Below are 15,327 nucleotides of genomic sequence, written 5' to 3'. Positions count from 1 at the left end.
AGTTGCCCTGTGTCTTGGGAGGATATCTGTATCTAAACTCGTTTTAAAGAACTACTAAAATTTTTTTTCTGTTATACATAAGGCTGCAAGAATGAAAGACTACTCAAGGTAACTAACAATAACAGAGCCTTTGAGGGGTAAATGGCTGCTTGGTTTTGTGGTTATGCCATTATACTCATCAGATCTATTCAGATATGTGACCCAATATCTGCTGAAACTTAAAGTTTCATAATTCTCCCAAAAGACATAGTTAGAATAAAGTGTTTCTCTGCCTCGCAGTTAAGGCTTGGGTTACTGGAGCAGCGCTGTCCATAATGTAAGGGACAGAGTTAAACTGTTCCCCCTCCTCCCACCAATCCCCCCAACCCGTGAGTTCCTGATAAGACATTTCTGTGTTACAGCCCAAGGTCATCTTATTGCTTCTCTGCTCAAGGCCATTACACTACTCACCAACCGTCCCCCACCCCTCCATTCAGACATGAGCAATAAGCCACAAAGCTGTTCTTAAATGAACTTCATGCATCACACTCCTCCAAAAACACATGGCCCCAGTCACCATATTGCACCCCCCACTGCACCCATTAGTTCCTGAAATTGCCCAGCTATTCCCAAAAACTTGGTGAATTATGCATAAATTTCCTATCCTGAACACTATAACTGCCCTAGAATTCCCAACTTTGGGGAGATTAATTTGAGACATTAGTCTCCAAGTTCCATGCTTCACTGGCTTGCGGTAAAGCCTACTTTTTTCTTCTCAAAGGCCTAGTGTCTCTCAACTGACTCAAGGGGTTGCACCGGGCAGAACCCACCCTCATCGGGTTACAACAGACATAATGTAATCCATGTAGTAATTTTAAACTTTCTAATAGGCATGTTTAAAAAAAATGAGTGATGCTACTGATAAAAATATATTTTACCCAATATATCAAAATGACATTATTTCAACATGAAAACAATATAAAATCACCTGCTGTTAGGTGCTACAGAGTCGGGTCCGACTCACAGCAACCCCATGCACAACAAAAGGAAACACTGCCCGGTCCTGCACCATCCTCACAATTGTTGCTATGCTTAAACCCACTGTTGGAGCCACTGTGTCAATCCATCTCATTGAGGGTCTTCCTTTTTTCGCTGACCCTCTACTTTACCAAGCATGATGTCTTCTCCTGGGACTGATCCCTCCTGATAACATGCCCAAAGTATGTGAGACGTAGTCTCACCATCCTTTCTTCTAAAATCACTAGTGAGATATTTTTATTTTTTTGTACTTAGTCTTCAAAATCTTGCATGTATTTTACACAGATAGCACATCTCAATTAGAACGTTAAATTTTCATTAGAAATCCTTAATTTATACTTAGATTTCATAAAATTTATCGACGTAAAAGTACACACCCAAGTTGTTCCAAACATATTTAAAAGTTTTCCAACAGCCAAGTGGAGTATCAGTTTCACATTAATTAAAAAGAAGCTAAAAACTTAAATTCCTCACTCACACTAGCCACATTTCAAGTACTCGAAAGCCCTGTGAACTAGTTGCTACTATATGGCACAGAACAGCTCAGGACGATTGCCTTTTACTGGCTTCCAGACCTTGGACAATTTACCTAGTCCTTTCTTCCAAGTTTTAGTTTAACCTTTTCCACATTCGGTCTTATAGTCTCTTAAATAGGGACAGGAACCCACATTTAATGTGTTTCAACTTCCGCCTGCAAAACTAATCCAAACCCCAAACTCTTTGCCACTGAGTTTATTCTGACTCACAGCACTCTATAGGACAGGGCAGAACTGCCCCACAGTGTTTTCAAGGCTGTAAATCGTTATGGAGGAGACTTCCACATCTTCCTCCCACAGGGCAACAGATGGGTTTGAACTACCACCTTTCAGTTCACAGCCAAGCTCTGAACCCCTGTCCCAGCAGCTCCTTTACAAAACTAAACTCCTTACAAAATTAGCTGTTTTCTCCTTCACAGTACAGGTTGTGAACTCATTGCATCAGTTTAACAATAAAAAAATTAAAACCAACCTAAATGCCTATCAATATAATAGTTACATGAATGTATTAATACTCTGCAGCAATACATTTTATTAGTCATTAATACTGTCAATTAATATATATGTGTATACATATATTTAAAACTCTGAATAGCATGACCACTGCCCGCGTGCAAAGAGAAAAATCTGGAAGTCACCCGTTAACAGCCGTTACCTGAAGCAACAGGATGGGGGACGGGGAGAGCTGACACACGAGTTCGGCTTATATTTACGTGCAGTTATTTTCCTTCCCCTCCCCCCTCCCAAGAAACTATTACTTAATCTAAGGGGCAAATCTCAAATGTGCTTCGCAACGACTACACTTTTTCCTCGTAATCTGAGACGAGATTTTTATATATGATTTAAATACCCTACGGTATGCAGCAACGGTTACAAGAACGTATTTACATCCAAACGAAGCACACGTTGCCTTATTCAGCTTTCGGTTAGCGGTCCCCCTTGACGTCAAGGGAGGCGGTCTCTCCCTGTTACCATAACGTAGTCCCTGCGGCCATCTTTACTGTGGTCAACTCACACCAAGCCTATACTGGTAAGAGGGGGGCTCCATGGACAATCTACAGGATAAAAGACGGGAAAGGAATCATGCGTTTCAGTAATAAGTAGACAGAAGCACGAAGGACCAGGGGCGGAAAGGCATTAGCTGTATTAGTGGAACGCAGAGGCGCGGCTTCCATGAATAAGCGGAACGCCTCAAGTGCACAGTGAGGTTTCTGCCCGGATTTTGAGAGCTATTTCCGTTGCTCGCCGGAAGTGTAGGTCGCAGGAGGACGACTCGTAGAAGAATCGGTTATCCTGTGTGTGAACAACCGGCATCATGTCGAGTTTGGTGGTGAGAGACCCGGCAATGGATCGATCACTGCGTTCCGTGTTCGTGGGGAACATTCCGTATGAGGCAACTGAGGAGCAGTTAAAGGACATTTTCTCTGAGGTTGGTTCCGTTGTCAGTTTCCGGCTGGTGTACGATAGAGAGACGGGAAAACCCAAGGGTTATGGTTTCTGCGAGTATCAAGACCAGGAGACCGCGCTTAGTGCCATGCGGAACCTTAATGGGCGGGAGTTCAGCGGGAGAGCGCTCCGGGTGGACAATGCTGCCAGTGAAAAAAATAAGGAGGAGTTAAAGAGTCTAGGGCCTGCAGCGCCCATCATTGACTCACCCTATGGGGACCCCATCGATCCGGAAGATGCCCCTGAATCAATAACCAGAGCAGTTGCCAGCCTCCCCCCGGAGCAGATGTTTGAGTTGATGAAGCAGATGAAGCTCTGTGTCCAAAACAGTCACCAGGAAGCTCGAAACATGCTGCTGCAAAACCCACAGCTGGCTTACGCGCTGTTGCAGGCACAAGTGGTGATGAGAATAATGGATCCAGAGATTGCTCTGAAAATTCTGCATCGTAAGATTCATGTCACGCCGCTTATCCCAGGCAAATCTCAGTCTGTCTCTGGCCCTGGCCCTGGCCTCTGCCCAGGCCCTAATGTTCTGTTGAACCAGCAGAATCCTCCCGCCCCTCAACCTCAGCATTTGGCTAGAAGACCTGTGAAGGACATTCCTCCTCTGATGCAGACACCTATCCAAGGTGGCATTCCAGCCCCAGGGCCGATCTCAGCTCCTATTCCCGGTCCTGGTCCTGGTTCCTTAACTCCTGGAGGAGGAATGCAGCCCCAAGTTGGAATGCCAGGAGTTGGCCCGGTGCCTTTAGAGCGGGCTCAAGTGCAAATGACAGATCCCAGAGCACCTATGCCTCGTGGACCCATGACTGCTGCTGGCCTTCCTCCTCGAGGACTGTTAGGAGATGCTCCAAATGACCCACGTGGAGGGACTTTGCTTTCAGTCACTGGGGAAGTAGAGCCCAGAGGTTACATGGGCCCACCCCATCAGGGTCCTCCCATGCACCATGCCTCTGGTCATGACAGCCGTGGCCCTTCCTCACATGATATGAGGGGTGGGCCAATAGCAGATCCCAGGCTGCTAATTGGAGAACCCAGAGTACCCATGATGGATCAAAGAGGTCTTCCCATGGATGGTAGAGGTAGCAGAGATTCTCGAGGGGTGGAGACTCGAGCCATGGAAACTGAGGTCTTAGAAGCACGAGTAATGGAGAGAAGAGGAATGGAGACCTGTACAGTGGAAGCCAGAGGGATGGAAGCTAGAGGCATGGATGCAAGAGGAATGGAGATAAGGGGCCCTGGCCCCAGTTCGAGAGGCCCTATGACCACTGGCCTCCAGGGTCCTGGTCCCATTAGTATGGGGGCAAGTGGGCCTCAGGGACCCAGACAGGTCCCAAGCATTTCAGGAGTAGGAAATCCTGGTGCTGGCATGCAGGGATCAGGCATACAAGGAGCGGGCATGCAAGGGGCAGGAATGCAAGGAGGAGGCATGCAGGGAGCAGGTATGCAGGGGGCGGGAATGCAGGGGACAGGAATGCAAGGAGGAGGCATGCAGGGGACGGGAATGCAAGGAGGAGGCATGCAGGGGGCAGGCAAGCAAGGTGGAGGCCAACCTAGCAATTTTAGTTCTGCTCAGAGCCAGGTAACTCCACAGGATCAAGAAAAAGCAGCTTTGATCATGCAGGTTCTTCAACTGACTGCAGATCAGATTGCCATGCTGCCTCCTGAGCAAAGGCAGAGTATCCTGATTTTAAAGGAACAAATCCAGAAATCCACTGGAGCTTCTTGAAAGGTTTTAGGAAATACTTGGCAGTTGTCTCATAGTTAATTTTGTAGCATGGTGAAGGGTGCAAAAAGCTCAATTCTGCATCCCCACACTTAAATGATAAAGGTTTCCTCCCTAGAGTGTAATCTCGTTCCTGTTTTCTTCCTTTCTGTTTTTTTTTTTTTTTAAGGGAGGTGGGGGGTGGGGAGGGAGTGACTCTGTTCATGTTAAGTCACCGTAAACATATAAAAGTAACTGAACATGATTATATTATACCAAATAAGATTACAGAGAATGTGCAGCAATATGAAAAATCTCTGCAGTGTTAACTACATTTTTAAATATTGGCTGGAACTATGTGAAAACCAAAAAACCTAAAAGGTGACCTGTTAAAATGGTAATGTGCTAAGATAGTTTAAACTTTTTTGATCATATAATAAGATGAGCCCTGGTGTCACAGTGGTTACAGCACTAGGCTGCTAACCAAAAGGTCAGCGGTTCAAACCTATCAGCTGGTCTGTGGGAGAAAGATGTGGCAGTCTGCTTCCATAAAGATTTACAGCCTTGAAAACACTATGGGGCAGTTCTACTCTGTCCTTTAAGGTCGTTTTAAGTTGGAATCAGCTCAGTGGCAATGGGTTTGGTTTTTTGTGTATAGTAAAACTAAAGAATTTACCTCAAAATGATACATCTGTTTTTTGGTAAGCCATTTAAAATGTGAAATTCTGTTTTGGGGGCAATTGAATGCTGTATTAGGTTAAGCATTGTTTCAGCGTTCTGGAATTATTTTGAAACGTTACTGCTGACAGGTTAAATCTAAACTTGTGTTACTGGAATTGTTTTTTCTAAAGTGATGCTACCTGAAAAACCAAGGAATGCACTGGTTTGATGTTGCTTCATTTATTCCGCCCATCAGAGACCCACACTATTCTGGCCTGATCCTGAGAGATGGTTTTGCTGGAGTAGTTCTCACCAGCTTATTTAGGTCTGCTCTGATTAGACTCAATAATTTCTCAGCACCTTCCTATTTCTCAACAGTCTTTGACTCCTAAATATGAATCTGAGAAATTCTGTCACATCTTTCCCAAATTCATGCCTAGAGACCAGTTGATCTGGAGTAGTTAGACACAGCATTGGGCTTTTCATAAAGAGTTGAAGGCTTCACTTAGTAAAACTCTTAGCTTCCTGGTAACCAGCATCCATATACAGATGGTATCTGTCTGACCAACTAGAATCAGGCGTTAGAACTCTTAGTCTCATCAACATTTAACATGCATTTTAATTTTCTGACTTCCTATTCAACTGTCACCATCTTATCAGAATAATTGAGGCCCAAGTAGGTAGGTAGAGGTATTCTTTTAGCCTGAATTCTCTACTCAATTGGCTTATTGTTTGTTTCACTTTTTACAAGTAATAAAACCATTTAGTCCTACAATAATACCCATGAGATCATACTTAAAAATCAGTAAGATAGGGCTTATGACATTCTCTTAGAGCTACTATCTGATTTATTTCTAATCCTGGAGGATGTGGACACATGGAAGTTTGTATCAGAGCAAGTATTAAGTAACAAGCATAAACTCCCAAGGAGTCAAATCATCTTTCTCTGTAGAAGAAAAAACAATAGTTACGGAGGAAAAAATACCATTTAATACAAGGAGAGAGCTGAGACTTCTTTTCACTTGGTGAGGTTTTTACATCTTAAATGGGTAATTCACTCTTTTTACAAAGTTTTTCATGACTGTGCTGTTGTTTCCTTCTACTTGTTTTACTTTTTTGTACATACTGTTAACTTTGCCATGTTTTTAATAGGCTTTTCCAACATTGGAATGATAATTATACATGTGTGATAGTTCTGGTTAATACTAATTCACAGAGTTGGCTTGACTACCTTGAAGTTACGGTGGTTCTGTCTCAAAGTTTTCGCTGAATGGTGTTAGCTGAAAAGTATTACATGTTATATTTTTTGTTGTAGTTGAAGCTCGGCATTCTTTCATGCTGACTAAAAAGAATGCATAATTAAGGCTGACTTCGCCATCTGTTATGTTTACTTGTTTTTAATAAACACATTATGCAAAAGTCATATCTTGAGAAATGAGACCTGATTACTTTTACTATTTTCTTAACGAAAAAGGCAAAGCTAATGATATTGCAGGAATAAATGGAAATTCCTTTTTTTAGATCTATTACCTATACAGCTATAAAGATAGGTGTTATTCTGTGGGTGCTACCAGTAGCAACATCTTGATACAGCCCTCAGATGTGATGCTTCCTTCTGCCCATGTTCCCCAACAGAGAAGTCACCTCTGTTCCAGAAGCACCTTGTATGCATCTTCATTACTGACAGTGCTTGATATTTTAGTGCACTGTGTCTTTTTTTCCTCCCTACCCCCACTTCTAGAAGACTATGACTCTTTGAAGACGGACTGTCTTACACATCTCTGTATACTCGATAAACCAAACCCATTGCCTTCGAGTTGATTCCAACTCATAGTATACTCAGTAGTTAGCTTAAAACCACGATGGGAAGGAAGAATAAATTATCAGTCTTGGGGATATGAAAAATCTTATTAAAGCACGTAACCTTCCCCTACAAGGATTTAGATTCATCTCAGAACAAATGAGCTATGACAATTTGCGTTAGACAAATAAACCTGAAATAGGTAATAGAAGAAATCACCTTCACTCTGATAAAACTTAATAAAATGGGTTCGTTCTCACTTCCAGTTCACTGAATGCCCCAGTATTGCAGAGAGTACAGAGCTTCATTTGACAGGCATTATATGTCTACTACACAGTATAGGTTACACTTCCTGGCAGCTTGCATTTTCCCAAATATTGATAAGGTACATATGAAATCAAACTCATACATAATAACAATAGCTTAGGAGAGGGGTGAAGCACTAACTCAAACGCCCCATAGGGCTTTTTCTCTTGGGTAGTACATTCTTGGGAGCATCAAATGCTCAGCTTTAATCAGTGCCTGCTCATTAGCTATTTCCCGTCAGTTACAGTCTGATGATTAATGTGAATCTCAGGTAAAAAAAAAAATCAGGTAAAGGTAGGCTAATCTCAGTAAGACTGTGTATGACTCCAACTACACTTTCCAGAATTCTAATACTAGAAGAACATAAAAAAAAAAACTTGGTAAAGTCACAGCTTGCAAAGCTTCCTACTTTCCATGCTGTGATGGGACATAAAGCACATCGAACCTCATTTCCCATGGTGCGTCAGTCCTTTCTCTTAGATTTGATGAAGCCTGAGGATAATTATGTGCAACAACCTACTGTGGCAGAGAAACTGAGTTATCAGTTACGTGTCACAGGCTTCGCACAAAAAAAATATGTCAGCCTCTCAGTACGTGTAAGTCCATCAGTTAATCTCTACACAGGCTTCTCAGCAGTCTCTTGTCAAGGGAGTGCACTATAGTTGGGGACTAATTCACTTTAAAGAAAGGAAATATTAAATAAAATGTCATTAGTGTCAACAATAAATACTATTAATATTGTTGGTAGTATGTAGTTTTGGTATATTACATAGTACATTAAATAATGCCATTAATACCAATATTAATATATATGATTAATATCATTGATATGTATCAGTATGATACATGGTATATTAATGCATATTTCAAATCATATATTTTTTCAGAACGTAACCAGATCTTTCAAAGTTTTCATTAGCTTTTATGGATACTGAAACAAAAGTTTCCACTTTTGGTTGAAAATTCAGCTTCACAAATGTTTATATTACAAATTACTTTTCTCATGAGATGTTAACTAGTATGTTTCTTCTTGATATTTTTCTGTCACGGTACACAAGTCAGTAGAGGGCATGCACTGTGTCCAAAATGACATTTGGGGTAGTATTGTCAAAAATAACAAACCGGTACTTAAAACACTATACGTAAAAGCACCAAAGTATGTACCTTGAAAAAAGGAATGAAACGTTCTGGTTAATGATAACTCTTTATAACCAGGAGCTGATTTAGGTTCGAAATGTAGTTAAATAATTATCAAGGACTTAGAATTAAATATACACAGCACTCTCAGCCATAGTTGATTTTGTACCACTTACTATATGTAAAGCTGCAGGTATTTGAACTGAATCTCATAGATGCCACAGAGATTGGTCATGAAAAGAAAAAATTATCTGCTTGATTTGTTACTTGCTTATATGTTGTCTCTCACAAAGTAGAAAGAATAATCTCTTCAGCATCAAGAAATGAAACCAGCGGTTTCCCCAAATTATTTTCTCTCCTTTACTTAATGCATTGACTTAATCAGAATTCTGCCTTGTTACATTAGAAATATTCTTCAGTGTTTCTACTGCGTAAGTCTGGGCCACTTCATTCTTGTCAGCCTCTGCCTGTTCCACTAACTCATTTTGTTGCCTAGAATGAATATGAAGCAATCTGTACCAATTTAGGAATTTGTGCTTATGTATTTTTTTCATGAACATTAAGGTAAAATCTTCAAATTCATATTCCTCAGAAAAAAATATATCTGCTATAACTTAGGCCCCATTTTCCTTTGTCTTAACGGTTTAATAAAAGTCAAAGCATCAGCCACATTAAAAAAAGAAAAAAGATACGTTTGAGGTAATAATGTGACAGAAATGCTGTTATAGAGTTTGCTTGGTATATTAATATTCATGAAATCCTATAATACTCTATATCTCAAATATCACCCTTGTTCACATGTTAAACTAATATAGTAACACAAGTCAGAAAGACCAAAAACATTGCCAGAGACCAGAGTAAGCATAACCATTGCCTATCAATAAAATAATGTCTTTAGATAAGCCTATATCCAAGATGATTTCATCCTTTTGTACTTGTCAGCCATCAATCAGAAGAAAAAAAAAATCATTTGTTTTAAGCAACAGCAAAATAACAATGTTGAAACCTCTGGAATAATCACCCAACCTTCGTCATTTTTATCAGATTTGTTCTGTAGAAGCTTGAAATTTCTTCAGACAAGGAATCGCAAAGTGGTAGCCTGTGGGCCAATTAAGACTGCAGAAGTGTTTTATTTGACCAGATCAAAGTTCTCAGGAATTTTGAATTTGGTGTTTGTGCAATGTATTCTCCAATTTGGCCACAGGTCCAGCCTCTGTCCCTATGGTCTTGTCTTAAACTAGGTATGATTCACACAATTACCTGCCAGGCCATGTAATACTGAGTTTGTAACTCCTGCTTTAATTCAATTGAAATTATTAGTGTCTAATTTGACAAATGTCCAGAAGGAAAAAAAAATGTTTAGGAACTGGCTCAGCAAGTATATTTCCGCAAACAACAAAACAAAAATATAAAAACAAAATTTACCAAAAAAGGCATGATGCATATTTTATTTTTAGCTTTTCATGTTCAAAGGAATGTCATGGCAAACTAACCCAAACAGTCCACTTGCCCCCCACAAATCTTTTGCTTTTTTTCAATAAATATTATCACCAAAATAGCTGCATTTTCTCTTTCAATTCAAAAATCTATTTATAAAATATGATATATGTATCATATATATGTTGTTAGTTGTCATCCACTCAATTGACTCACGGCAACCCTATGTGTGCAGAGTAGAAATGCTCCATAGGGTTTTCAAGACTGTGACCTTTCAGATGCAGATTGCCAGGTCTGTCTTCCAAGATGCCTCTGAGTGAGTTCATGCCACCAACCTTTTGGCAAGTAGTTGAACCCTTAACTATTTGGACTCCTGTTGTATATTAGTATAAAAATATTCTTCTTCTTAAATGTATTCACCTAGATTATGCTCCAGGGATGCTGTATAATTGTAACTGATAAGGCTGGATAACTTAAGATAGCCAGTTAGGAGACTTTCGCTGTTAAGTTGGAGGAAGTTTGAAACAGGTAATCATAGACAAACTGAAGCAGGCAGTCATGAAAGGGTTATTAACCATCCCACAATAGTTGTTTTTCCAAAAAGTCTACTCTTGGTACATTTTTGTTACTTTTGCTACAGCACTTCACCATGATTGGTCGAACCCCCAGGTTTCTTCTCTTCTCCTGGTAGGAGGCTGAGGCGCAGGCGCGCTTCTGAATTTACCCGCTATATGACCTCCTGGGGTGGCAGTGGCGAGCCATGCACAGTTTCTCTGGGGCCCTGTGCAATTTTTCTGGAGTTGTGTGCAAAGACCCATTCACTAAAATTATGAGGACTGTGTGCGCATCTTCCTATCACAAGACTGAAGATCCTCCCCTCACTGTTCATGCATATGTATGTCACTCCCTATAAAAACAGCATATCTGCCATGGTTCAGGGTGGTGTCACCCTTAGGTCACAAGACCCTGCCCATCTCCCAGTTTGCAAACTGTGAATAAACCTTTCTGTTCTTCCAACTCCGCATCTGGCTGACTTTAATTCGCTAGTCTTCTTGACAAGAACCTATTAGCTGACTGCTTCAAAACCATTAGGAGTATGGCTTATTCAAGAAAGGGGACAAAGATCAATATTCAAAGAGTAGCCTGTGACTGTACATTAAAAATGGACAAGTTAATGAGTATTTCCATAATTAATGTTGAAATAAAATGACTGTTTCACACGTACTTTTTTTTTTTTTAATGTGTCACCATGTTAACTGATTTTCACTGATCCAACAACCAACCTTCAATTTTGACATTTAGCCAGGTAGGAAGATTAAAAAAAAAAAAAAAATTTTTTTTTTTTATAGGCACCAATAAATCTAGCACTTATCGCAATTTATATTTATCTTTTAAAATGTATTTTATTCATTTCCTGTAACCATCATTACAATGTAAGATCTGTCTTTATTCATCATTGAGTATTCAGTACCTCTCATAGTACCTGACCGAGTCCTCAAGAAATATTTGCTAAATGAATGAAAGTATGAATATTTCTCAACAATGCAGTCCTACTTCATTTTCTTTCTTTCTTTCTTTTTTTTTGCTTTTAAGCTGTGTGGCAGTATCTATTTTCTTTTTACACTTCATCATTCTTCTCATACTTCTTTCATTTGTACTGTAGATACCTGAAATTCATATGGTCTGTGATTCAAATTGCAATTTATAGGGTACTTCAGCAATGTCTCTTCAGATGCTCTGATATTTTAGTATACCCAATAGACTCTTCTCCTCTCCTCTCATTTTCCATATTGTTCAGCTTCATCTTCCACAGTTTTCCCTCTAGTCTTTCTGACCTGTTTGCAATCATTTTTCTCTCTAGTCAGCAACTTTTTCCCTTCCTTCCTTTCACTTTAATCCTTTTTAGGTGGACCAAGTTTTATAACTGTAATAAACAGAATGTCTCTGCAGACTGGAGATGTTTCTTTGATCTCGGACATGTGACAATACAGTAAAACCTACAATTATACAGCAGCTAAACTTTATGGCTTCTTACTGCCATTCTATAACTACCCATGACACTATATAGACAGAAACAATGTTATCTTTTCTCTCAGTCAGGTCTTCTTGTGGTTTAAGATTTTGCCATACTTTCCCCTCAAACTTCCCTCATGCTGGCAGACTAAAATTTCTGAGGTAGTTAGCTCATCCTTATTTATTTCTTTTTGGTGAAAATGTACACAATGAGACATATATCCATTCAACAGTTTTTACATGTACAGTTTGTTGACAATGGTTACATACTTCACATTGTGTCACAATTCTCCCTGTCTCTGCCAACGTTGCTTCACCACCATTAACTTAGACTCTCTGCCCCTTAATGTCCTCATCTGTGTTTTAGAGTTACTGTTGTCCACATAATCTCATATAGATAATTCTTTTAAAAGAGCACAACGCTCAAGGCGAATATTCTTTATCAAACAAGCTAAATTTTTTTTAGTTTAAAGATGGCTTCATGGGATAGTTACAGTTCGAGGCTTAAAATTTTTTCCAGGCAGCAGATTTAGGGGTTCCTAAGTGCTACAGCTGCTAACCAAGAGGTCAGCAGCTCAAATCCACCAGGCGCTCCTTGGAAAATCTATGGGGCAGTTCTACTCTGTCCTATAGGGTCGCTATGAGTCGGAATCGACTCAACGGCAATGGGTTTGGTTTTTTTTTTTTTTGGTTTTCATCCTTAATGTTTTTCACAATTATAACAGAAACCCTTCAATTTTCTTTCAAAGACTTTTCAGCTAATGGGGAAAACGTCGCTGAAGAAATTTAATCTGAGGTTTGGTCGGCCAGTCATCTCCCTTCCACCTGCACAAGGTTTAAACAGGAAAGGCAACAACATACCTCCATTCTAGTCCTCCCCACCTCTCCATGATGTTATATGCTCCTGAAAACTAAATATGCTTTAAATGCTTGCTAAAGAAAGTATGGCCCCAGGTCCAGCAACATCAGCATCACCTGGGAGTCTGTCAGAAATGTAGAATCTCAGGCCCAATCCCAGACCAGGTGAAACAGAACCAGCATTTTTTAACAAGATCCCCAGGTGACATGCATGCAGATCAAAATTTGAGAATCACAGCATTAAGTTAATCCTGAAAGCATTGGTGGTGCAGTGGGTAAGAGCTTGGCTGCTAACCAAAAGGTTGGCAGTTTGAATCCATCAGCTGGTCCTTGAAAGCCCTATGAGGCAGTTCTATTCTGTTCTATAGGGTCACTATGAGGTGGAATAGACTCAATGCAACGGGTTTTTTTTTTTTTTTTTTTTCATTTTGGTTAAGAGAAATAAAATCTAAAACAAAAAAAGCACCTTAAAAATTAATATTATGGTAAATAAAAGATATTTTTAATTTATCCAAATGGCTCTCCCTGTATTAGCACAAAAGAATAAGAATTAGCCCAAATTGCTATGCACGCTAAGGAACATAAAGAAGACCCCCCTCTATTAGAATACATATTAAACAAAGGAGCACACAAAAATCCTGTCCTTCACTGACAATTTACCGAACATTGAGTTTAATGAGAAATCTAACAAAAAGTACCATTGCTGGAATTACTATTGCTTTGAGAAGCCACTTGCCTTTGCATTTAGTCTGCACGTGTGACTCTTTTTCTCAGGGGTGGTAGGGAAGCTGTATCAAATTGAGAGAAACAATATATTTGTATTTCTTACATATTATCGCTAGAAACATGACATGTCAAAAATTGTTTCTGCCAAGCTGTGACTACAGTGACTCTGGAATGAAAGCCGCCTTTCATAAAAATTGTCTCATAAAATTGTTCTCCAACCCCACAAGCCTCATCGTCTTCCTGCTAAGATACACTGTGGAGACTGGAATGCTGACTTTGCAATAGAGTATGACACTTCCATTTGTAAATGTCTCTCCTGAAGACCCAAGAATATTTTCTAACAAACTCTAACATAACAAATCGCCTAGACAACCAAAGAAATTCTGAAACCATAAAATCCGTATGCTTATGATTCAGTGAGAATAAACTTTTAACAGAATTCTGCTGTTAAATATTTATAAAACGTCATATGATTATTCCAAAGCACTAAAAAGAAAGGACCAATATAACAAATAAAATCTGCCCAGAATTTGTTCTGTTTTGTTTATTTTCAGTCAATTTATTGGAAATGGTATCAAACTCTATGCTGCAATTTGTGTCCTTAAAGTTTGTCTTTGGACCTGACCATAATTAAGAGTACACATTAACCAAATCAACATTTGTAAATTAAGTAAATTAGGTTTTTTTTTTTTCTTTCCTTAAAGAAAACTCCATTGGATTTAAGTGGTTGGAATCAAAACATTTCTAGCAAATAACAATTTAAATTCCAGTCAAGGGCCTGTCAAGTGGTGACATCAAAGCATCACCGTGAGGCTGTGAAGATGACCTCAGAACACATCAGTCTATCATTTTCACATGTGTTCAGCCTACTTGTTCCACTCCTAATTTGGAGGTTTGTCCCAGGGCTTCGAATTGGTTCTTTCCGGTTCAAACCCCTGCTTGCATTTCCATCCCAGATAAACTGAATTAGAATCTACAGTTTAACAAGATCCCCAGGTGATTCTTATATATAACAAATTTTGAGAGCCACTGCTCTACTAGTGGTTCTCAGAATTGGTCCCTAACCAGCAGTATCAGCATTGTCTGGGAACTTGTTCGACACACAAACTCTCAGCATGGGTTTGAACTGGAAGGAACTGGTTTCATGCACTGGTTTGCCCCGAGGGGAAACAAAATTTGCTTAATTAGAAAGTTTTGCAAATTGGAAGTGAGATGATTTATAGGATTTTGGTTGATAGGAATTTTGTTGTCATTGTTTTCAGATAAACATGTTTTCATGATTTTCCCCTAGTTAGCGACTGGTGGTGCAGGGGTTAAGCACTTGTCTGCTAATCAAAAGGTCAGTGGTTGGAATCCACCAGCCCTTCCATGGGAGAAAGATGTGCCAGTCTGCTTTCATAAAGATTACAGCCTTGGAAATCCTATGGGGCAGTTCTACTCTGTTCTACAGAGTCGCCATGAGTCGGAATTAACTCCACAGCAATAGGTTTAGTACCTGTGCTGGAGAGTGCAAGCTAGTTGAGCCTCTAGCACCAATAACCTTGGTTTAAAATGGCACAATGCCACCCCACCAGAGAAATTAGAGCTGGATTATCCTGGGTAGAGAAGAGGCTTTTCTGCATCTCTTGTCTATTCTCCCATTCACCCAGGATTATTCATAAAGAGGGAGAGGATTGATGAGCTGG

General features: G+C 39.8%; 2 protein-coding genes across 3 annotated transcripts in view; one reads left to right on the top strand and one right to left on the bottom strand.

The window, feature by feature from the left end:
- PRKG1 (protein kinase cGMP-dependent 1) overlaps window positions 1-15,327 on the bottom strand; it is a 1,397,311-nt gene that overhangs the window by 613,908 nt on the left and 768,076 nt on the right. The window lies entirely within an intron of this gene.
- On the top strand, window positions 2,617-8,157 carry CSTF2T (cleavage stimulation factor subunit 2 tau variant). Its single transcript, XM_010589135.3, has one exon. It carries the CDS (start codon window positions 2,869-2,871, stop codon window positions 4,726-4,728), a length of 1,860 nt encoding a protein of 619 aa, XP_010587437.1. The 5' UTR covers window positions 2,617-2,868; the 3' UTR covers window positions 4,729-8,157.

This window comes from Loxodonta africana, chromosome 16 (genome assembly GCF_030014295.1).
Source record: "Loxodonta africana isolate mLoxAfr1 chromosome 16, mLoxAfr1.hap2, whole genome shotgun sequence".
Taxonomy (NCBI): Eukaryota; Metazoa; Chordata; class Mammalia; order Proboscidea; family Elephantidae; genus Loxodonta; species Loxodonta africana.
The sequence above is the reverse complement of the archived record's forward strand: the minus strand, read 5'-3'. Positions and strand labels throughout refer to the sequence as shown.